Source organism: Taudactylus pleione, unplaced genomic scaffold (genome assembly GCF_031769625.1).
Source record: "Taudactylus pleione unplaced genomic scaffold, aTauple2 ptg000006l, whole genome shotgun sequence".
In the NCBI taxonomy this organism is placed as follows: Eukaryota; Metazoa; Chordata; class Amphibia; order Anura; family Myobatrachidae; genus Taudactylus; species Taudactylus pleione.
Window position 1 is genome coordinate 8,493,409 of NW_028284409.1, and position 25,566 is coordinate 8,518,974.

General features: G+C 43.1%; 1 protein-coding gene across 1 annotated transcript in view; it reads right to left on the bottom strand.

Annotated features, from left to right (window-relative positions):
* Positions 1-910: 910 nt before the first annotated feature.
* Positions 911-25,566, bottom strand: part of ALDH8A1 (aldehyde dehydrogenase 8 family member A1) — a 56,816-nt gene continuing 32,160 nt past the window's right edge. The window contains exons 5-7 of the mRNA XM_088451612.1: positions 13,099-13,355; positions 1,846-2,007; positions 911-1,363 (exon numbers count right to left, since the gene is read on the bottom strand). Coding sequence (XP_088307738.1) covers positions 911-1,363; positions 1,846-2,007; positions 13,099-13,355 — 872 coding nt within the window. The remainder of the gene's footprint in view (positions 1,364-1,845; positions 2,008-13,098; positions 13,356-25,566) is intronic.

A 25,566-nucleotide genomic window follows, 5' to 3' on the forward strand; every position in this document is an offset into this window, starting at 1 on the left:
TAATATAATATGCCATTTTCCCAACCTGATGATTTGCCATTATACCTGCAGACTGAACAAGGTCCATCAGTCAATATGACATTTATATTTACTTATCCACAGCCAGGTAGTATGGACTCTCAGTTCCGTGGACACTTACCAACAAAGAGCCTGATTCACTACAGTTTGCGGCCGCGATTATGCACATAGTCTGGCTGCGATAGTATGCTAATCCATTGCGATCGCTATGCCGTCGCAGCACTACATAGGGAATGCCCACCTTACCTTACACACATCTGTAATGTTTAGCAAGACTGCAAAACCATTGGTAACAATGAGTAACATTGCAGCCTCACGCACACTTGCACAAGCTCTGACCTTACTCAGAAATTGCTAACTTCATTGGACGCTATGAGTGCTCAGGCTGCGTATTGGCATCGCAGTGGATAATTTATGCACGCCCCTGTAACTGTGTTCTAACCCACTGGCATGCCTGCGTTTAGCCGACCACCCCCATCACCTCCCACAAACGGCACTTCCTGTCAATCACTCTGCGGTGGGCCTGCATAGTCACAGAGATCGCAGTCCCGCTCGCAGTGGCCAGTTCACGCATGCGCAGAATGCAACAATCGGCCATTTGCGTGTGTAATCGCAGACGCGATTAAAGATATATGTTCCACTGCTTTATTTTTATAAGCTAAAATGAATAAAATAAATTGTGTAATATGATTAGTAGTTGGGAATAACGGTATCTTTTTGCAAAGTCACCTGTACATAAGTTTTTATAAATGTTCCCATCTTACATACAAATAGCTGTCCTGGCAAGCCACCCTCTTTTATTATGGATACAGTTTTCACAATAAATGACAAATACAATGTATATACCAACCAATCTGAGCTGTTTATGCCTGAAATGCATTCAGCTTGGTAATCAATGTTTTATTGTGACAGTCTTCACTTCAGTGAAGAACTCATATGAATCTTTTGCCCCCTCTCTTCCCAGACCTGATGCTTTCATGCCACCAAATGGTAGATTAAGGTCTCTCACAAGCCAGCAGTTGGTCCACACAAGACCCGCTTGCAATCTTTTAGCAACACGGTGGGTACGTCCCAGGTCTCTTGTCCAAACAGTTGCTGCCAGGCCATATTTGACCCCATTGCCTTTTCCAATAGCTTCTTCTTCTGTATCAAATGGGACTACACATGCTACTGGCCCAAAGATCTCTTCTTGCATACAACAGGACTCTTCTTTTAATCCAGTGATAATTGTAGGCAGCATGAAATAGCCTCCTTGGTTTTCTGGTGGGATGTTTAAAGAATCCACACCTTCTCCACACACAACAATTGCACCTTCCTCTACAGCCTTCTTGACATAACTCTTCACCTGGTGGTTGGATAATTTGAGTTACAACATTACTTTTATCAACTATCAGATTACTCAAAACACTTGTTGTCCCCAAGAGTAGGACAACATATAACAACATGAAACAGCATAAGAGGCTGAAACTGCTCAATTGCTCCATAAGGAAATACATTTTGTAAAAGGAGTAGGGACATACATCTCCTAGGAATTGAGAAAAAGTAGCTCTAATCTGACATTAATCTTATTGAATACATTCCATCCCTATCCAAATTAATACAAGGTAACCAGATCTATATGGTAGAATAATTGATCTAGTTCCTTCATATGGTAAATCCAAGTAACCAGGTAGGAGATGGCTTTTACAGTATTAGTTCTCATACATTGAGCCTATTGGAAAGTATGTCAGAATAAGTAAAGTCCCAATGCATCAGCATAATGTAATTTCCTGTCTGTTTCATCCCTGATCGTACAGATTTAGAATTTCTGTGAAAAGATAAAATTACCTTTGCTAGATGGTTTTGGCTAATCAGAGCTCCCATGCTGGCTGTAGAATCAGAAGGGGCACACACCTTCCATTTTCTGGTGGCCTCTACAAACCTCTGCAGAAACTCTTCATAAATCGACCTCTGAACGTAAATTCTGCTGGTGCAAAGACAAATCTCCCCCTTGGGAATGACATTAATGATCATGCTAATTAGTTCACTCTGAAATATTGGTAATTTTACTGTATTTAAAAGTATAACCTTTTAACAACCCTTCCAGATCTCTTTTGGGGCTGAGAATTTATAATAGCATCTACTCTGTATGTTATTATAACCACGCATGCGGGATGCCAGCGCTCAGAGTGCAGGCTCTAGAATTCCGACACCAGTCAGAATCCCAGCACTGGCAACCTGATGGTAAATCGTTGGGTTAGGGGAGGGTTAGGGACTGGAGGGAGGGTTAGGCGCTAGGGGGCGGAGGTTAGGTTCAGGGTGCGGGGAGGGAGCGTTAGGTGTATGGGAAGGGTTAAGATACTTACCGAAAGTTGTTGGTATCTTAACCCTGTTGGGATGGCGGCACCGGAATTCTGACCACCAGGATCCCGAGCGCCGGCATTCCGTACCCAACCGGTTATTACGAGCTCTATTTATTATGCAGTGATAACCCCCTTACCACATAAAACAGGAGAAAAAGGGGTTACCCCAGCTTTGTTTGTTCTATTATGATGATTTTCATGTAATATTGCTTTCACACTCAGGTATTGGGAATACGATCTTCTGCCAATTTATTAAACTACAGTGAGCTAATTTTAACACAGGTTATCTTGGGATATTATTATTAGTTATTATTAATATATATTGAAATAGATCCAGTGTATTCTGTTGCACTTTACAATTGGGAACAAAACATTAATAAAACAAGATTTGGTTATAACAGACAGACAAAGAGGTAATGTTTACGGAGAAGCCATCGGAGAGGAGAAATAGGTGAGAATACTTACCTCTTCCTGCTCCCTTTCTGGCAGGCTGCTGGTCGAGCTCCTAAGAGTACACATCTATGCTAAACAGACCCTATTGTATTATTATTATTATTATTATTATTATTAGTAGCATAAAAATAGTAATGATTTTTTTTTAGAAACATGGGAAAGGGGGAGGGTGGTTTATGCTTATATGTGACAGGTATATCACCGGCAATGATAGAGATCTGCTGGGCTCAGATGTAAGTCACCTAAAAATATGTCCGACGCCAGTCTGCAACTCGGTTTGACCTATGCATTGCGGAGATACATACGCAAAATGGGGATAAAAGCATTGGTCAAGAAACCTTAGCTGGAGCATATGTTTCTGACAAAGGTTGATCAAAACTTTGCAGGGGATCCAGGTTTTCGATCCATATCACGATGTACGAGTGTGTAGAGTGTGTATGTGTAGAATAGTAAATTGACGTTTTACTTACTACTGTATCGCTGCGATGCAGTATGTTACTGTAAGTGCCCCTGCTAGAGAGAGGAAATTGATAAATATACCCCTGTACATGTTCTCATCTCATCACTGCGCACTGTAAGCAGTGCTGTGTGATAATCTGTGCTTTTTTTCTTGCCAATGAGCTCTAAAATATCTACAGTGTGTGAAAAAAATTATCTTCAGTGTCCCTCATTGGTCTGGATAAACTGTATACAGGATAGTTATATATTATATGTATTCAAGGCCGCCAATTTCACAGCAATATCCCTACTGCACATGTCCATTTTCCAGGCGATTTTTACAGCACCGATGCGCGACTCCGGAGAGGTAAATATTAAAAATATGGGTGCAGGGCGTGCAGTGTGGGTGCCCCTGGACCTGTGTGCCCCATTATAGATACGCACCTGTATATTACCATCTCAAGTTGTAAATTACATTGTGTATTACATGTCAACTGTCTGTATTTTATACTATGTAGAATAGCACCATCTTGTGGTAGAAACTGGACCTGGAAGTTAATAATTTGGAACAAACAATATTTCCTAATTTATAGATATAAAATAACTAAAATAATGTGAAACCCTTTTTCACATTATTTTTAGTATCACTTAAATGTATTAAAGCGCTTTTGGAGCAGTTTTTTGTGAAAAAAAAAATAAACTACTCCAACTACTCCTTAAATTCGCATTATTTTAGTAAGCATACTTGTAATGGGAAATGTGATCTGCTCAAATGTAGTAAAATAAAACTGTAAAAAATTAACAGATGAAGTCTTGTGGTAATGACGCCACTTGGACATGGCGTTATTAGGACTTTCCTCAGTTTCACCGACTCCTGTTCTGCTCTGACAGGCAAAGCAGAGCTGGTAGCTAACACCTGTGATCAGCCTTGTGTCTCTAAACAGACACAGAAAAACTGACCGGGGGTCATAGGGCAGGTTCCCAGCAATCAGCTGACCAGAGTCACAGAGGAGCTCACTAGATCACGTGCGTGGTCACATTCTCATGGTGTTTTGAGAAAAATACCCTGAGAAGTGCGGGGCCGAGTTTCGCAGGGACAGAGCTTTTTTTTCGCAGGGACAAGCTCTGTCCGTGTATTCAATATTTGATACATCCTTGCGGTGTATTCAAATATTGCATTGTTATTTGGGGAAAATTTATAACATGCCATCCGCATCTGAGATGCGGATTGTGTTAAATATCCCTCTAAATGGTAACTTTTGTTACCACTGCTACTCATGGTTGCTGACATTCTGGCTGTAGGGGGGCGTGGCAGGGACATCATGTTTAATTAGGGGCGCAGCGGGGGGCATGACCACGTGATCATGTCATCATTGCTGCTGCTACACAATGCCGAGATTACTGGCATTGTGAGGCAGGGGGTGGGGCAACGATGATACAATTCAGCATGAATCCAATCATCCCCCCCTGCTGGGTGGCTGTTTGTGTTTTGTTGTGGGTGGGCCAGTGATGGTGCAGGGGGGGGGGCCTGGGGTAGGCAGTCATGACTCCCAATCTTCGAGAACCTCACGGCCATTTCGGGGGGGGGTAGGCAAGTGCAATGCTACATTTCACAGCATTAGCTTCCTAAACATAAGTGGGTTATTTGTGTATAAACACTGACAACATAAATATATATACTGCTTGCTCAGTGTATGTTATACATAGCAGTAAGCCGTTCATGCCCCTCTAAGCAATAGATATTGTGATCAGAAAAGTGCATTAAATAAAAGCAAACAAATAACACTTAAGCAAATTAATATTATCCCATCACTTCCATGGGCGATTTAATATTAAAATCTAAGTGAAAATGTAATATTAAAGTAATATTTATTTAATAAAAGCGTATGGGATGTATTTAGGAATCGGAGATGAGCCAAAACTGCTGGAGAAAATTAAAGTTATGGCAGACTTACCTAGATAACTGCTTTTCTTCTTCAGGGTCCATAGGGTCCACATGGATACCATGGGGATATTGTAGTTGGAGAAATCCAGACACCAACAGTTAAAGCTTCAGCTCCCAGGATACCTCGGATCCTCCTCCATATATACCCCGCCCTTAGCCACAGGCATTCAGTTTTGTTAACAAGTCTCAAGGTAGGAGAAGGAAAGAGGAGAAGGAAGAGCAATCGTACACCAGAAACACTCTTACACAAAATGAGGGAATCTGTGCTTCAGGGTGGGTGCCCTGTGGACCTCAAAGAAAAGGAGTTATCTAGGTAAGTCTACCATAATTCTAATTTTCTTCTTCAGGGTCCATAGGGATCCACAGGGATACCATGGGGATATCCTAAAGCAGTTCCCCTAAGGGCGGGGGACGCTCCTAAGCAGAAAGGAGAACTCATCGCCCAAAGGAAGCATCCTGAGAGGCAAAAGTATCAAAGGCATAGAACCTAAAAAAAAGTGTGGACTGAAGCCCACGTGGCTGCCTTGCACAACTGTTCAGCAGAGGCACCACAACTAAATGCCCACAATGATCTGATTTTCTAACAGAGTCTGTACACTCCATATAAATACGGAGTGCACAAACTAAATCCAGGGAGGATTCACCTACAGAAAGACCTGGAGCTTGAACAGCTGGAACTACAATTTCTTCATTCACATGAAAACGGGACACTACCTTAGGAAGGTAACCCTCCCTTGTACGAAGAACAGCTTTATCCTGGTGAAAAATCAAAAGTGGGGAGGGACAAGAGAGCGCTGCCAAATCAGAGACTCTGCGAGCAAATGGAGGCTGAACTCGCAGAACTCCCTGAAAAAAATTCTAATATCTGGTAATGAGGCAATCTTCTGCTGGAACCATGACTGTGCAGAAACGCATTCGGTATGAAATACCGGCTGACGCATGGCCGGCAGTTCGATTCCCGGCAGCGGCAGCCCGACAGATGCAGAGATCCCGGCAGCTGCAGCCCGACAGTGCTGGAAATCCCGATCGTCCCTAGGCAAGTACAAACTACCCTAACCTAACCCCCCTAACCCTAACCCTCCTGAGGGGTGCCTAACCCTAACCTCCCCCCTGTGCCTAAACCTAACCCCCCCCTTCCCCGCTGCCTAAACCTAATTCCCCCGGGGGGGTGCCTAACCCTAACCCTTCCCCCGGGGGTGCCTAACCCCCCCTTCCCCTAACCGAACCCTAACCCTCCCGGGGGGCGCCTAACCCTAAGTCCCCCCGGGTGCCCTAAGCCTAACCCTCCCCCCCATGGCTGTCCGCTAACGGCGCCTGGCATCCCTTCGATCAGGATGTCGGGCGCCGGTCTCCCTGCGTCGGAAAAATGACAGGCGTCTAGATTTAGAGGCCTGTCATTTAACCCTCCCTGAATAAAGCAATTGGGAAGCCGGCTGTCGGGCTTATGTCAGCCGGTTTCCCGATTGAATCCCGCAGAAACACCCAAAAAAAATGCATACCAAACATAGGGGTGATGGAAGTATAAGTATACAAACAACTGGAGATCTTTAGTACGCTTCCTATGCAAGCATGTTTTTTTAATTGTTACAAGGAGTTTAAATAGGTGAAACAAATATATTCACTGGATAAATTATGTGGATAGAAGTGAATACAGAATATCAATTGTATTACCGGTTTAGATACATTATCTGAATATACAGTGTTATATATGTGATTTCATAGTCTATTGTATAGACATATGTGAGTAAATATTCCAGACAAGATTTCACTACCTTTTATTGTAATAGATGCAAACAATATTATTATTTTTTGAGTATTAATACATTTTTATTAAATATATTTTAGCTATTTCTACAGTACCTTCAATTAATTTTTTGTTCATTTTTGTGACAGTGCAGAAACCTGCCAGGCGGAGACCACGGTCTAACCCCGCCAGGAGAAAAGTCAGTACCCTGGAAATCTGGAACACCTTAGAATCATATTTTCTGTTGTCCCACCACTGACCAAAAGAATGCCAAACCCTGTAATAGATGCAGGCAGAGGCAGACTTTTGTGCCCTAAGCATAGTCTGATTTGCAGAAGTGGAAAAACCGTTTGCTCTTAAGATGGAAGATTCAAGAGCCACGCCGTCAAAGCCAGATGAGCTAAGTCCGGATGCCGGCACGGACTGTATATGGACAGATTCTGTATGTCGGTGAACCAGTGACGTCTGGGCCAAGCTGGAGCCACCAGTATTACTGTTCTGCCTTCCTGCTTGAATTTCCTGAGCTATTGGGAGGAGGGAAATCGGAGAAAAGAGATACGCCAGCTTAAGTCCCATCTTACTGCCAGTGCGTCCACAAAGGTTGCTGATGGGTCTCTGGACCTGGACCAGTACCTGGGGACCTGGTGGTTGTGACGTGATGCCATAAGATCTACTTCTGGTAGACCCCATTTGTTTACCAGAAGCTGAAACACTCCCGGATGTAGAGACCACTCTCCGGCATGTATGTTCTGGCTACTTAGGAAGTCTGCTTCCCAATTGAGTACTCCCGATATGAGTATTGCCGAGATGGCCGGAAAATGACGTCCTGCCCAAATCAGAATCATTGTCACCTCCATCATGGCTGCATAACTTCTTGTGCCTCCCTGATGATTGAGGTAGGCCACAGTATTCGCATTGTCAGACTGGATCTGAACCGAATACAAGTACTTTGTATACTGCAAGAAGTTCCAGAATGTATGGACAGATGACTTTCTTGATTTGTCCATCTTCCCTGAAAGGTGTGATGACCTGTCACTGCCCCCCATCCATGAAGACTGGCGTCCGTGGTGAGAAGCACCCAATTTGGAATCCACAATGGGCACCTTTTGTTCAGATGATCCTTTTTTTGACACCACAGGAGGGAGTGACGAACCTCTGGAGTGAGAAGGACCCCCTGGGACCTTATTAGATGATACTGTCCTTTCCACTTGGATAGGATCAATTTTTGCAGAGGCCTGGAATGGAACTGAGCATACCCCACCATGTCGAAGGTGGATACCATTGATCCCAGAACCTGCATCGCTAAAAGAATGGATACCATTCACTTGAGTAGCAGCTTGCGTACTCGCAATGATAGAACAGCAATCTTGTTCTCTGGCAGAAGCACCCTTTGTGCCCGAGAATCCAGAAGAGCTCCCAATGTACCAACTGCTGCGTTGGAGAAAACAATGATTTTTCCAATTGATGATCCAGCCGTGCTTTTGTAGGCAGGCTATGGTCAGTTGAAGATGGTTTTGTAAACTCACCGGAGCCTGTGTCAATATCAGAAGGTCATCCAGATATGGTAGTATTCTGACTCCCTAATGCCTGAGATAGGCCGTCATGTCCGCCATTATTTTGGTAAACACCCTGGAGGCCTTAGATAGGCCAAAGGGTAGTGTCTGACATTGGTAATGTTGATGAAGGACAGCAAAGTGTAAGAAATGTTGATGGGATGGCATAATAGGAATATGCATCCTGAATGTCCAGGGAAACCATATAATCCCCAGGCTCCATTGCCAAAATAATTGACTGTAGAGTTTCCATACGAAACTTGGGTACATGGATAAACCTGTTGAGGGTTTTTAGAAAACTGAGGGGGGCGCCAATGCTCTTTGTGGCACAGGGCATCAAAAAGTCTAGTTACGGCTCTGGTGAATGGCTTTCTGAAGGGCCAAATCCTTGACTGCATCTGAATGAGGATCTGTACAAAAATACTTCTGGGGAGGATGCCTCTTGTAAGTGAGGGCATACCCCTGAGACACCACTTCTTGGACCCAGGCATCTGTTGCTGTCTGACGTCAGTAATCCGCAAACTGAAGCAGTCGGCCTCCAACCCTGGGATCCCCCAGGAGGAGGCCCGCCCCATCAGGCCGAAGGTTTGGACATCTAGCCGGCCTAGACCTCTTAGTTTGTCACCTTATAATCCTGTGAAAACTAGACGGTTTAGAGGAAGACTGTTCCCTTGCTCATCCCTGAGGATGGAAGGACTGAAAAGAAACCTGCCTAGACTTTATTGTAGCCATATATGGCAGACCTGCTGACTTTGAAGCCGACAGAATAGCTATTATTTTATCTAACTGAAGAAGTTGGCCTCATCAGGCCGAAGGCTTGTCGTCCGGTTTAGAAGCTGGACGTCTTGCAGGGCCAGACCTCTTAGTTTGTCGCCTTGTTGTCCTGCAAATACCAGTCAACCTAGAAGAAGACTGTTCCCTTGCTCGTCCCTGAGGACGGAAGGACCGGTAAAAAACCTGCCTAGACTTTATAGTCGCCGTAGATGGCAGACCTGCTGATTCTGAAGCCACCAGAGTAGCTATAATTTTATCCAACTCTGCTTCAAAAAGTACCTTTCCATAGAAAGGTAAGACTTCTAGCGTTCCCTTTGTTCCTGTATCAGCTTTCCAGGATCTTAACCAAAGGGCCCTGCATTCCACTATTGAAGCTGCTGGTGCCTTAGAAGCTAAAATTCCAGCATCTACTGCAGCTCCTCCCAGATAGGAAGCCACTTCCTGTATATGGGAGACATACCTCATCTGTTCTCTGGCAGCATTTGGTAGAGAGTCTTCCAATGCCCCTATCCATTCCCAGGCTCCAGCCACAGCTGGATGAGTAACAGCTCCAGATGATGAAAATATTGCCTTAATACATGCTTCATTTTTCCCATCTGTGGAATCCTTCAGAGAAGATGCTGATGGAATATGCAATTTAGCATTTCTGATTAAATGCGTCACATGAGCATCCACAGCAGGAGGTACCTCCCGCTTAGTATATACAGAAGCAGGGAAAGGATACAAAGATGTTATTCTTTTATTCACATAAAATAGTTTGTCCGGGTTACCCCATGCCTCTTCCAGAAAGCTCAGTGAGCTGTTCAGATACAGGAAACACCGTTTTGGCCACCTTTCGGTGGTGATTAAACACTTGAGCTTTCTTACTATGAGCTGGTTCATCATCCTGAATATCTAGGATTGATTTAACCGCCCTCACCAAAGAAGGAACATCAACTGTGGATGGATGGTCATCCCCCCAGAGCTAGACCCTGGAGAAGAACCCTGCACATCATCTGATTCCTCTGATGCGTCTGAATCCATATGTTGAGTAGACTAATAAAGATAACTTGCGCTTAGCCGCCTTAGTAACTACCGGTCTGCTTTCAACATTAGTTGGTGCCACACTCTGACTAGAATGACCATAAACCTCCTTCCAGGAAGGATGCATAGGAGGCGCAAACATGGCATGCTGTGGATACCACATCCAAGGAGGCATTGTGGGAGCAGCCATAGGATCCACAAACTGCTTCATTACCTGGGACAAAGAGAATACCCAAGATGGCTCTTGTTCAGGAACAGGTAAACTGGACTGGAGAGGTGGTTCTTTATGACAGACAACACACAAACAATCGTTTACATCCTGAGGAGACAAAAAAAATCATACATGATTTACATGAAACCAGCACAGGGGGCTCCCCCTCCTGTTTTCCTTTGACATGTTCAAAATAAAGGCAATAACATTGCGTTTATGTGACAGCCTTCACAAACCCTTAATGAATGTGAAGTACTCAAAGAAAAACCTCCACCCCAAGGGGATGGAAAGAAAAAACAGTGATAGCTATTATTGACAGACAGAAATAACAGATAACAAATAACAGTGTCAATACAGCAGCTAACCAACAGTCACATACAATGCATATGTAATATAATTAAAATCGACTCTAAATCAAGTAGTCAAACACCAGGTATATAGAGCACTATATACCTTAACCAAGGGAGAGGTTTACAAGGAGACTGACCCAAACCCTCCTGAGACCAACAGCTACAGCAGCACACTGATAGTGGATCATGAGCGTCTCCTACACATGGAGGGTAGGCGGAGCAACCCAGACACGCAAAACCCTTTGTAAGGACTGCGTCTGGTCGGGGGGGGCCTACCTTCCCTAAGCTGCATCAACCAGCCGGGTGCGCTGGCCTCATGGCAGCAGAATTGCATCTGCTGCCGATCCGGGGCGTTAGACGATAAGGCTCCAGTGGTCTAGTGAGGACGTGGACGCTCCCGGGCACTGACTGCAGCAGCTTCTGGTGCGTCTCCGGCGCACAATTCCCCGTAAGTGAGGAATCGCCTTACCGGACATCTCCGTGCATCTGGTTGCAATCAGCATCATTGCTAGCAAGCTCAGCTGTAACCCGCCTGAATTACCATCCCTGTTACTGGTGTTGTGGCCCGACGGAGGTAGATGGAGTCACAGTATATGCGTCCTAATTCAGACGCTCAGCACTGCTACCCCAAAAACATAGAAATAAAATAAAACATAAAATAAAAGCTTAGGACTGCCTGAGCAATCCCGTTACAAAGTTGCATCTTAATCCTGGCACACCAAATGAACAATTGAATACCTGTGGCTAGGGGCGGGTTATATGTGGAGGAGGATCCGAGGCATCCTGGGAGCTGAAGCTTTAACTGTTTGGTGCCTGGATCTCTCCAACCACAATATCCCCATGGTGTCTCTGTGGATCCGTATGAACCCTGAAGAAGAAATATGATTTCTCCTGCAATTCCTAATTTTTGGCTGCTTACCGCAGTCCTCATTGACCTATATGGGGAACAAATCAGATGAGTGCATACTAAATGCACCTGCGCATATTACTTTCTCCATTTGTTGGCAGCATGAGGCTGCCATTGACAGGAAGAAAACCTTCGCAGAGGAGTGGGGTATTCGCCAGGGCTCCAAGAGTTGCTTCAACCTGGTAAATTGTAGCTGTACATCATTATGTACCACTGCGATATGCATGGAGCGATTCATAATGATAGTTACCTATGGCCCACCGCCACCAATGGACATAGAACCCTATATGTATTAAAGGAGTAAATAGATAGGCAGTGCTAATTATTATCATGGTTATTATTGATATTATCCTCTATAAAGCACCAACATTTTATGCAGAGCTTAACATTCAGAGTATTGTGTCATCAGCAAAATACATGCAAAGTGCACAGGGCAGCCAAATACAAACATGGAGCAGAAGCCTCCATCAGCCACAATGATGTGTATTCTAAGCCAATGCCAAAAGCTCTGCACACTCAGCTGCAGGACATGAGCTTTGTATTGTGCCTATTTATCATATCTGTAATGCAAATTTATAGCAGATATTGCCTGCTTTAGTGACAGACTGTATGCATACCACCAATGTATGGGAGATTTTCCTCCGATTGCTAATGCCATCACCAGATGGGTTTTACCAGGCTCACTCCAATGGAAAGAGGGATCTCTTCAGGACACTCTGCTCCCGTGGCCTATCTATAATGGCTGTACACTGGCCTCATGCCACACACCGTGCATTCGGAATAGACTGATAAGAGCTGTCCTTTGCAGTGGGCGGACTTCCAGGTTTATGACCAGGGAGTCCCTCTGCGCATGTGCGAGTTGTGTCTCCGTTAAAAAACCCATAGGCTTCTATTAGGTAACACCATCTATAGACAGCATTGCCTATTGGATCAAAGCTCCGGAAATTTTCACTTTACAGAGCTTGGTGCATATGGTGATTGCGGTCTAACCGCCGAAAACTGCATTTTTGGAGGTTTGACCTCATTTTCCAGTAAAGTACATCCTGCACCAGAGCAGGAGATCGTAAAGACTCTGGTACTGTGCTTTTGAGCCTTTGCAATCTTCTGCACATGCAAATTCTGCATATTTTACCAGAAAGATCGCCGCAGGTAGCAGGGGTCTATTTATTAATCAGGTGTACTAATATTGTATTGTACTTTACAGTATTTATAAGCAGAATATTGGTACACTAACACTATTTTTATGTTCTCTAGTCGGATGGTAAGCAGCTTCTTTTAGCATGCATGTGTTACAGCTAGTATTGATGATGTTTACAATATGATATAGACATATCTCTTACCTGATTGGAAAAACTTGACCTTACAGTGGTGTTGATACATTCTTCTAGGTTTGCATCTTCAAAAATAATAGCAGGATTCTTTCCACCAAGTTCCAATGACAACTTCTTGCAGTATGGGGCGCTCTTCTCTATAATGCGCTGAGCAGTTACAGTACTGCCAGTAAATGAGATAATGGGCACATCTGGGTGACACACAAGAGCCTCTCCAGCTCTTGGGCCCATACCAAACACAATGTTCACAACGCCTGGCGGAATACCTAAGTAAAAAAAAATATATATAAATAAAAAAATAAATATATAAAAAAGAGAAACAGGAATCCGGCTCTCACTCAAATTATTTACTTGAATGGGTGCCTTCACGATGGATAAAAAGCATCAAATGGTAGGTGCGGTACTCCATGCATTAAAAATCCATGTAACCAGCGTCAATGAAGTCAACGTTTCAATGTTTAATACATTTTCATCAGGACATGAAATACAAACAGTATCTTACCTTTGAACCCCATAGCACCCAGTCAAAATGCATGCCAAGCCGGAGGCGGAACCGCACATTCGGCTGGTGGCGCACCATATTGGCGTCATCAAGGCGGTCACATGGACAGCAACCGATGAGGACACCACTGTATACTCCATCACCATAAAAAGCCCTCATAACAACAATAAACAACCCTAGCAACGCAGCTAGAGAACCTGACTACATGCAACAAATACATTCATGAGTCACATAAAACAGAATAAGGTACTACGACAGCATAGCAAGGCATATAAATGTAAAAAAAGGACATAAATATCACGGTATATAGGGCAAACAAAACAGCCCCCATTAAGTAATACTACATGTCACAGAAAACATCGCCCACTTATAAAACAATCAAGTTGATAAGTGATAGTCAAGTACAGTCAGAATACTATAAGGTTCCAATAATGTTTAAACTTTAAAGCAGCACCTGGGTCCTACAAATTACACAAGGCAATGTAATGCCCATGGTGTTCATTGAGCCCCTTAGGAGCAAGGGTCCCCAAATGATGTATCCATCTAGTCTCTCACTGTACCGAATAGGAGACCAATGAGCGGCCATTCTCTCTTTAAAGGATCTTTCGGTCTTACCAAAGTATGAAAGACCGCACGGACAAATGATCTGGTACACTACATAAGAGAAATTGCAAGTTAAGGTATGCCTAATGTCATACTACTTACCTGAATGCGGGTGAAAAAAAGAATCTGCAGCTATTAAATAACAGCAGGTTACACACGTGCATCTAATGCAAGCTAATTTTCTATACATACCCTGGGTCGGTGTAATTCTGCCTACCAAGGTGATATCAGTTTTCACCAATATGTCCCGTATATTACGGCCCCGCATATAACACGACATAATTCTAGTATTGACACGGTTCATATTATTATCCTTACTGAATAATAAGCCAAACTTTCTTGGAAGCCACATTAATTTTAGTACTGACATGACTAAAATGGTTAACTCATGGAAGTGCTAATGATTTGGTCCCTTATATTATGACCATACAGAAATTTCATCCCACGCTTCCTGAAGCACCTCCCACAAGTTGGATTGGCTTGATGGGCACTTCTTGTGTACCATACGGTCAAGCTGCTCCCACAATAGTTCAATGGGGTTGAGATCTGGTGACTGCGCTGGCCACTCCATTACAGACAGAATACCAACTGCCTGTTTCTTCCCTAAATAGTTCTTGCATAATTTGGAGGTGTGCTTTGGGTCATTGTCCTGTTGGAAGAGGAAATTGGCTCCAATCAAGTGCTGTCCACAGAATATGGCATGTCATTGCAAAATGGAGTGACAGCCTTCCTTATTAAAAATCCCTTTTACCTTGTACAAATCTCCCACTTTACAAGCACCAAAGCAGCCCCAGACCATCACATACCATGCTTGACAGATGGCATCAGGCACTCTTGCAGCATCTTTTCACAAATGTTCTTCTGTGTGATCCAAACACCTCAAACTTCGATTCATCTGTCCATAACACTTTTTTTCAATCTTCCTCTGTCCAATGTCTGTGTTCTTTTGCCCATATTAATCTTTTCCATTTAATTGGCCAGTCTCAGATATGGCTTTTTCTTTGCCACTCTGCCAAGAAGGCCAGCATCCCGGAGTCGCCTCTTCACTGTAGACGTTTACACTGGCTTTTTACCGGTACCATTCAATGAAGCTGCCAGTTGAGATCTTGTGAGGCATCTATTTCTCAAAGTAGAGACTCTAATGTATTTGTCTTCTTGCACAGTTGTGCACCGGGGCCTCCCACTTCTTTTTCTACTCTGGTTAGAGCCTGTTTGTGCTGTTCTCTGAAGGGAGTAGTACACACTGTTGTAGGAAATATTCAGTTTCTTGGCAATTTCTCACATGGAATAGCCTTCATTTCTAAGAACAAGAGTAGACTGTCGAGTTTCACATGAAAATTATTTTTTCTGGCCATTTGGAGAGTATAATCTAACCCACAAATGTGATGCTCCAGATACTCAACTAGTTCAAAGGAAGGTCAGTTTTATAGCTTCTCTAACGAGCAAACCCGTTTTCAACTGTGCTAACATAATTGCACAAGGGTTTTGAAGGGTTTTCTAATCATCCATTAGTCTTCTAACGCGCTTAGCAAACACAATGTACCATTAGAACACTGGAGTGATGGTTGCTGGAAATAGGCCTCTATACACCTATGTAGATATTCCTTTAAAAACCAGACGTTTGCAGCTAGTATAGTCATTTACCACATTAACAATGTATATAGTGTATTTGTGATTAATTTAATGTAATCTTCATTGAAAAAAACTGTGCTTTGCTTTAAAAAATAAGGAAATTTCTAAGTGACCCCAAACTTTTGAACAGTAGTGTATATATATATATATATATATATATATACACACACATACATACTGTATATATTTTAAGGGCACTGTCGCGTGCCCTTATAATAAGGCTGCATCTAAAAAACTGCAATTCTCCCGTAGAGAATTCCGGAGGGGGGACATGGTGTTTAAGGGGCTACACCTCAAAAGCTATTGGAGGTACGGACCTGAAATTTGGCACGGACTGGTAGAACTGTCGCTTGGTGCTGCATGATTTCAGGGCATAAACATAAAGGGGTCCCCATCTCCAAGGCATCCCAGGCCTAGGCTTAAAGCCCGGGGCTATCCCCGGCACCCCTGGCCGATGCGTGCCGGGTTGATTATGTAAAGTGTGGTGAAAATAAAGAATTAAAATAGTTTTTTTGCTGTGTAACTACAGTTCCCAGCAAGCCTCCCCCGCATGCTGGTACTTGGAGAACCACAAGTATCAGCATGCAGATCATTACAGGCCTGCTGGTACATGTGGTTCCATAGCAAAACAATATAAAAAAAAACACAACATACCCCGTAGAAAAGTAAAATTTTATTAAAACATACATGCACACTATCTCACACACTCACCTGGTATCCCTGATGCCAATCTGTCCTCTTCTCCAGTAGATAATCCAATGGAGTACCTGTAATAAAAAAATCCATACTCACCTCCTCCTATGCGTAGATCTGTCCAGGGACTTGGCAAAAAAAAACATGCAATTACGTGAGCCCATGAACATTAGTAGTGTTCTCTAAAAACACTACTACCCGAATGACAGCTCCGCCATGAGATTTCAGCACAGAAATCCCGGTGCAGAGCGCTCAGTGGCTGAGAGAGGCAAGCCTTCCGCCTAACAGCCAATGTGCGGTTCTCACCATCGACTTCAATGGTGATAACTGTGATACCCGAGCGTGCCAGTTTTGAAATTCAAAGATGGCCGCTGTGCCAAGTCATCGCCCCGTCCCCTCGGCTGGCTTATAAAAAGCCTGCACGAGGCGCCATTCAGTCAGTCCATCAGCCGGGAAGCTGGAGAGAAGACCAGCTGAAGCATGAAGACACCACGGAAGACCTGGATGGGCGCTGGCCATGCAAAAGATCTTAAAATGCCGCCGCCCTCCAGGTGAAGGTGCGGAAAAATAAATTATTAAAACAAACTGTCTTTGTTTTATTTTAATATTTCTTTTGCAGGGGTACAATAGGTACCAGCAGGCGGGGCATTATGGTACTACTGCAAAAGACAATATTTATATTTTTACCACACTACACGATCAACCCGGCACCCACCGCCCAGGGGTGCTGGGGCTAGCCCCCAGGCTATCAGCCTGGGTTGGGGTGCCCTGGAGAGGAGGGACCCCAACTCCCCAGGGATCCCTGGCCTGGGCTTACTAGCAGTCAGGGATGATGCTTCAGCTGGAGGGCCCGGTGACGGGGCTCCCATGGCTGTGGCATCACCCCCCGGCTAGAAAGGGTCCACAGTGCTGGTTCTGGTAAATACAGGGACCTTACGCATTTTTTTCCCCCTGTATTTCCAGAACCAGGACCGGCTCAGAGCCCAGTGCTGGTTGTGCTTAATACGGGCGACCCCTACGTCATTTGTTCCCCCATATTTTGCCAACCAGGACTTGTTCTGAAAATCCTGGTGCTGATTGTGTTTAATACGGGGGATGTCTACGTCGTTTGTCCCCTGTATTTAGCACAACCATTACTGGGTCTCCAAAGCCCGATGCTGGCTGTTTTTCAGGGGGTGGGGCCATGCCGTTTATTTATTTTTTTTACACAGGGTTTTTTTAAAACAGAGAAGCATAGATGGGTCTCACTGATCCCATCTGTGCTTCTGTGTTCAGTTATACACAGATGCAGGTATCACGGATCTTTCAGATCCATGCCTGCATCTGTGTGCTACTACCTCCCCTGGGTCCTTCCGCCTGCACCACCGCTGCCGCCAATGCCCCCGGGTCCCAGACGCAGCTAACGCCTGATGCCCCCCCAGGTTCTGGCCGTAGCTTATGGCTGCTTCCTTCCCCGAGGCCACCGCCGCTACTGCCTAGACTGACCGGCCATCTTGGGGCACCCAAGTGAAGTACATCTGATGGACGCTCCTACTGAGGCTGCACATCAAGTTGAAACTTCCTATCTCTATAATGGCGGATTCTTGATGTAATAGTTTAAAAACTGTAACTTTCTCAATTACCTAAAAGCACCTACCGTTGAACAATAGCTACCTAATAAAACAAACCCCAAGTCTTCATTCACCCCTACCCTGAATTATGCCTTCACCAATAATACCCCATAGAGAACAGCAGAAAAGTTGTCCTAATTGAGTGTCAGAAAAAACAGACAGCTGGAACTTTAGATTACTCACAAGTCCTAATTTTTTATGTTTTGCCCTGAAATTTGGCATGCAGCACCGAGCGACAGTTCTACCAGCCCATGCCAAATTTCAGCTCCGTACCTCCAATAGCTTTTGGTGTAGCCCCTTAAACACCATGACCCCCCTTGGGATTTCTCTATGGGAGAATTCCAATTTTTTTAAGTGGACCCCTACGTCGTTTGACCCCTGTATCTTGGTAACCAAGACTGGCTCTGATTAGCCTAGTACTAGTTGTGCTTTATATAGGGAACCCCTACGTCATTTGTCCCCTGTGTTTAGCACAACCAGCACTAGGGCTCCAAAGATCGATGCTGGCTGTGCTGTGGGGGCACGTAATTTTTTTTTTATATTACACATTCATTTTTTAAAACAATGCATGGAGAGATCTCACAGATACGTCCATGCATCTGTGTCTTATTGATTTGATTTTCTCAGGTGCATGCCCAGGACCAGTGAGTCCCTTTGTCACCCGATGATGCTTCTGTGCACGGCCCTGTTGCTGCCATTGCCCCACACACCTGCAGCCTGATGCCGTCTCTCTCCCTCTACACTCTTAATACACCCTCCTGTGTGCTCTCTGCTCTTCCAACAGTGTTAGTGTAGCCATTTGTTATCCTTCTGCCCTGCAGGTGGCCCGGTTTGCTTGTCAAAACCCTGATGGTTAATAAATTATAAAAAAGCAATGAAATTCCATAGACAATAAATCTTACAGTTTCACGTGTCCAATTAAGGCTTCTTAAACATGATCTGAAATTTCACAAAACCTACTGCATTTGTGCCATACTGCATGAGTGTATTCCAATGAGCACACAATTCTGTGAATTAGCAGCTCCACCATTTTGTGAGTGGCAGCAATCTCACTCTGCGAGAGTGCTGAATCTGCAGTTAACCACACGGTGTCATGGCATACTATCTCTGTGTTACGTAAGTAACACGTCAGCCTTAATGATCATAATTTCATTGCTGTTTTTTAGTTTGAGTGGCACAAATTCAATATATATATATATATATATATATATAGATAGAACATGGAACGCACACAGCTTGTGTATTCTCAGCGGGTGCCAGGTCTGTGGAATCCATATACAAAACGGCTCCAATTAGTAAAAAAGGAACCAGGACCAGCACTCCATAAATAACTTGACATTTATTGTATCACCATGTATGTTGATACACATACCAGCTGGCCACAAAAAATAGAAAATAGAACGGGTAGTACTTAGCAAGGGACCTTGATGAAGCTTGACGAAACGGCCGTCGGGGCTCATTCGGGTTTAGAGCACAGCTCCCCGATTACTATGATGCAGTTGAAGTGCTAAGTACTACCCGTTCTATTTTCTATTTTTTGTGTCCAGCTGGTATGTGTACCTTGCTATACATGGTGACACAATAAATGTCAAGTTATTTATGGAGTGCTGGTCCTGGTTCCTTTTTTGCTAATTGGAGCCGTTTTGTATATATATATATATATATATATATATATATAATAAAAATGCGATATGCGCAGCAGTTTCTTATAGGTGTATCCAGATTAACCAGTTCTTTTTCAGGTGGAGTGCAGCTACATCCCCGTCTCCAGCCACGGAGCAGAAAGTCCCAAAGATATGTAAACAAAGGGAGAGCGTACTCGTAAGTAATGAGTATCAAAAACTTTACTGAACTTTAATTGTTCACATTACTTATCCATTTGAGCACTGATCCATTTGTCTCTAAAATACTACACTATTAGTCGCACGTTTTATTATTATTTTTCAATATATATATATATTTAAACAAAGGGAGAATGCAATCGTAAGTAATGAGTAGCCACGCCCAACGCATTTCGTCATTGATTGACTTTGTCAACACCTCCTGACGAAGTCAATCAATGACGAATTGCGTTGAGCGTGGCCAGTGACGTGGACGTGTGTGAGCGCCTCCCGCTGGTTTCCGGAGTGGGCTGTGATCTGCAAGTGGCTGACTACTACACATGGTGGAGTGAAATCCGTCCACAGCTAAGATCATTACTTTTAACCTCAATGTATGTGAACAATTAAAGTTCAGTAAAGTTTTTGCTACTCATTACTTACGAGTGCACTCTCCCTTTGTTTAAATATATATAAAGAGAAATAATAATAAAACGTGCGCCTAATAGTGTAGTGTTTTAAAGACAAATGAATCAGTGCTCAAATGGATAAGTAATGTGTGTACCAAAAAATCTTATCTGATAGTCAGGCAATACTTCAATGGTCAGGTAACTTGAACCGATAGCACTTTCCAGGTTTCCATGGGATACACCTTTGTGATAACCTTAAATGTGGGCTTGCAATTTTTTGCCCGTCAAGAGAACATATAGTGTAGTATTATATGCAACAATTAGAAACACCACTGGACGTAAATATATCTGCGCACCAAAAGATGCGTAAGTCAATGCATAAACGATGTCACACCTCTGTGCTTCAGGTCATACTCAGTAACAGTCTGGCTTCATATAACAACAGATTGAAGACCTCAGACCAGAAATGGAGAGAATTCTCTGTGAATAATGTTTAATTTAGACCATACATAAAGCACAATGACAGAGTAAAACCAACAAACTTAAAATAAAAAACAAATAACCGCTTATCTTTTGGTATTGTAGCAGATACCAGTCCACTAATGGAGGTTTTTGGAGAATCAGTTCCAACGCGTTTCATCCCTCTGGACTTCCTAAGTATGACCTGAAGCACAGAGCACCTGTTGCGGCCGTTTAAAAACCCCAAATATCTTTAGTAGGTCAATTCGGGGGTACCCATATCCCTTGGAAACCTGGAAAGTGCTATCAGTTCAAGTTACCTGACCATTGAAGTATTGCCTGACTATCAGATACGCTTTTGATTGTTTATTTATTGGTACGCACATTACTTATCCATTTGAGCACTGATCCATTTGTCTTTAAAATACTACACTATTAGGCACCCGTTTTATTATTATTTTTCAGCACCTTCTTCTCAGATTGCCATATGGATTATTTGGAAAAACTGCAGCCACCTGTTATATTCAGGAGTGTTTTACACAACGTATCATCAATCTTTAACATATGACTATTTACTTTACACAAGGAATTTTGAAATATATATATATATATATATATATATGATGCTATATACAGTGCATCCGGAAAGTATTCACAGCGCTCCACTTTATCCACATTTTGTTAAGTTACAGCCTTATTCCAAAATGGAATGAATTCATTCTTGTCCTCAAAAATCTACACACGTTTTTTTTTTAGATTTTTGCAAATTTAATAAAAATAAATAAATAAGAAATCACATGTACATAAGTATTCACAGCCTTTGCTCAATACTTTGTTGATGCACCTTTGGCAGCAATTACAGCATCAAGGCTTTTTGAATATCATGCCACAAGCTTGGCACACCTATCTTTAGGCAGTTTCGCCCATTCCTCTTTGCAGCACCTCTCAAGCTCCATCAGGTTGGATAGGAAGCGTCGGTGCACAGCCATTTTCAGATCTCTCCAGAGATGTTCAATCGGATTCAAGTCTGGGCCACTCAGACTTTTCGCTCCAAATTGAATACCCCATTAGTCTACGTCCAACTGTGATCTGAGACTCATCACAAAGCCACAGCTGTATCACTCCACAAGTGTAAATAATAACATCTCTGAGACACTGCTCACAGAAAAGCAGCCCATCACTGACATACACATTTTTGTCAGAAATATTTCAAGAAATGTCCAAATTACTTCATGACTCAATGGACCTGATATTAGTCCTCAACAGAGAACTTGAACGGGATTTACCTGAGCAGCCACTTCGGCATCCAGCACAGCAAACAGTGAGTAGACATGCCAGCCTTAGCTCTGAAGAAGCAGTAAGCACTTCCTGCCAGTACAAGTCACTGTACAACACGTTTTCTTTTCAAAATGAACCACTCTTAGGGCTGTATTCAATTAGAAACGAAAAGTCTGTCGCTGATGATGTCATTTTCCGCCATTTTCACTTATCCCCATATTCAATTTCAAAGACTTTTCACGAGTGCGAAAAGTCTGTAAAAAAACGGGAATAATTTTTCACCACTGAATAGGTGCTGAAAAAAGTACAGAATTGGGGTTTTGGGGTGCAGACTTAAAAAAAAAAAAAAAAAAAAAGTACTCGGCGCCCCTTGGAATGTCTCCTAAAAGTAATCTGTGGCAAATAATTTAAAAAAAAAGTTTGATAGTACACCCCAAAGAAAGTGTTTTCGTGGCGAAAAAAAAAAGTTGGGGGACAAAATAAAAAAGTAGTGAAATAGACTCAGGGGGGTCCCCAAGTATGTGGCAGGTGTTTTTTAGAATGTGCTTAGTTGCGGCAGGTGGATTTTTAATGCTAAAAATCACTTTAGGGACTTAAAAATATGCTTGCACCCATTTTCATGTACCCCAAATTTGATGGGACTAGTTTTTTTTTAAATGAAGCTAAATGCTATTCTTCACCAATTCTTTAAAGACGCATTAAATCACCCGTCACGGCCGTTTAAAAACCCCAAATACCTTTAGTAGGTCAATTCGGGGGTACCCATAGTGATCCCCCTTGTCAGACCATCTTTGGGGGGTGACAGGCTGATTTCCCCAAAAGTGACAGGACTTTACGATACTTACCTTTTCGCCGGGTCCCGTTTTCGTCGATTCCTCATTGAATACGGGGATACGTGGGCATGTATCCAATACTTTATCCCCAGGAAAACCTGCGATGACGGCGAAAAGTCCGAGGTTGAATTGAATACAGGCCTTAAAGTGACAGTAATTATGAATGTTTAACTGTTCAACGCCTATTCTGAAAGATCAACTGTTTTATTCACTCACACTGTTATCCAGTTAAATGTTTATTCATTCAAAATAATTCAAATGAAACCGCCTATTCTAATCTATTTTTTACTCCTACTCTATCTGTTTCACCGTAGTGTACATCATTCTCCACATATAACTATTTTGTCACAACAGAGACCATTTTATAAGATAGATATACCGCTCGTGTGTGCAGTCGAGCTCTGTTATATGAACGTCTTGGTAGTTGAACATACAAGGCCAAAGGCCTTATGTGTATATCAGAGCGCGAATGCACACACAAGAGTGGTTTATCTAATATATATATATATACATATATATATACACACACACGGTGTGTGTGTGTATGTATATATATATACATACACACACACACCGATCAGCTACAACATTAAAACTAGTTGCCTAATATTGATTAGCAACCCTCGTGCCTAAAAGCAACTCTGACCCACTGAGACATGAATTCCACAAGGCTCTGAAGGTATCCTGTGGGATCTGGTATCAAACATCAGCAGCAGATCCTGTATGTTGTGAGGTGGGGTCTGTTTTCCAGCACATCCCACAGATGCTTGATCAGAATTTGGAGGCCAAGTCAACCTCTTGAACTCTTTGTCATGTTCCTTAAACCATTCCTGAACAATTTTAGCAGTGTGGCAGGGACAGTGATGTGCAGTGAGATGAGGCAGAACATTTCCTGTCATACTTAGGTATACTACAGAGTCTTGACTATAAAAAAATATAAGAAAAATTTTAAGAATAAATTATAAAATATCTTCTTTGTATTATTCTAATCATTTTTATAGTCAAGACTCTGGAGTAAAAAGTGTATGGCAGGTCGCCCTGACCAAAACACACCAAATTTCCATCACTGCTGCACCTTTGTACAGGGCCAGATTATAGGCAGGGCAGCAGGGATGGTCATCCCTGGGTCCCCCACACACGGTCCCCAGCCACATCCCCCTGATAAACCAATTTTTATTTTTTAACGGAGCCACCTACCACGGCCCACAATTAAGCCCTGCCATCACACCATCAGTGGAGACAGTAAAAAATAGAGAAGTTCTGTTGAAGATCCCAGAAAACTGCCATCCAGCCATGGGTAGTGTATACCGCTCAAGCCCACTACCGCAACAACAGTGCCAGCCACCTTGAAAGACCCAATCCCCACAGCCACTGTGAACTGGGGGTCAACATCAGTAGACTTTAAGTCCTGGCAGCAGTCCCTGTGGCGTAGAATTGGATTTTGCGTCCACATGGGCATAACTGCACATGATTGCATCAGCAAACCGTAACTTTCTCTTGTAAATGTATATGTAATGTTATTTGTGTAAAGGAAATGACAAACCTTTGAAGATGGACAGAAAGTTTTAACCAGAGGTTATAGGAAGTTTGTCTCCCTGCCAGCCATAATTATGTCAACTTGTATATAGCCCATAAGAAGGATGTCCAGGGAAATTACCAGACAGCTGGCCAGATCCTTGATAGCCAGTCTGTAAGAGATCTGTGTTCTGTGAATAGGCAGAGATCAAAGATGGGGGCTTACAGGCCAACGAGAGACAGACCGACCAGCAAAGTGTTGAATCTCTCGCCTAAACTATGAGCTTCAAACAAGCTAGGGAGTTAGCAGTGACCTAATCCCTGCTCTGTTGACCAAGAAACCCTGTGTCACAGACAGGCTCCAGAGGTGTATGTTTAATCAGCTAATCCGTGTGCACGTTTATTGACCTAAGCCCACTTCTGAAACTTCAGAAAGGGCTGAAAGATAATTAAGAACCCCTGCACAAATGACAGGGAAACCCAGAGGCTTTAGGCAGCTGGACAATTCTCTATGAGGTGACCAGAGTTAAAATCACCTCAGGGAGGGGGTCGGGCTGAGCTTGGAAGACTAGCATAAATATGTGATGCAACTATAGTTTGTTGTTCTTTCTGAGGGGCTATCATGCAGTACAGAGTGATCCAGAGTTCGTCATTGATACTGCCCCGTCTCACATCACGCACAGTCAACGTGGTTTGTTTATTCCCTTTTATTTTATTTCTGAAATTGTAATTAATTTGTGTGCAACCTTTTATTTAATATTATTATAATCTTGTAACTTTTTGTAACTAAGCTTTGAAGGTATTCTTGAATTAAAACATTAATTCTAGTTCGGGAACTGTGCTTTTGTGACCCAAGGTCTAATTTGGCCCATGTTACATATTTTTACTAAGTGTGCATAATTGTTTAGCAGGTAAGAGCAAAGGCTCACCCTGTATTTAATACTAAAGTTCCCCTTTGCTGGTGGCAGCTATCAGGTTTATTTAACAATGCATGCTGAGTTAACTTGTAAAAGTCATGGGCGGCGATTCACAGATTGGCGTATCTGGAGAGATCATCCAGAGGTCGCGTGACAGTCCCCATAAGGAAAAGGTAGGAAAAGATTAATCCCCCCACCAAATACACTG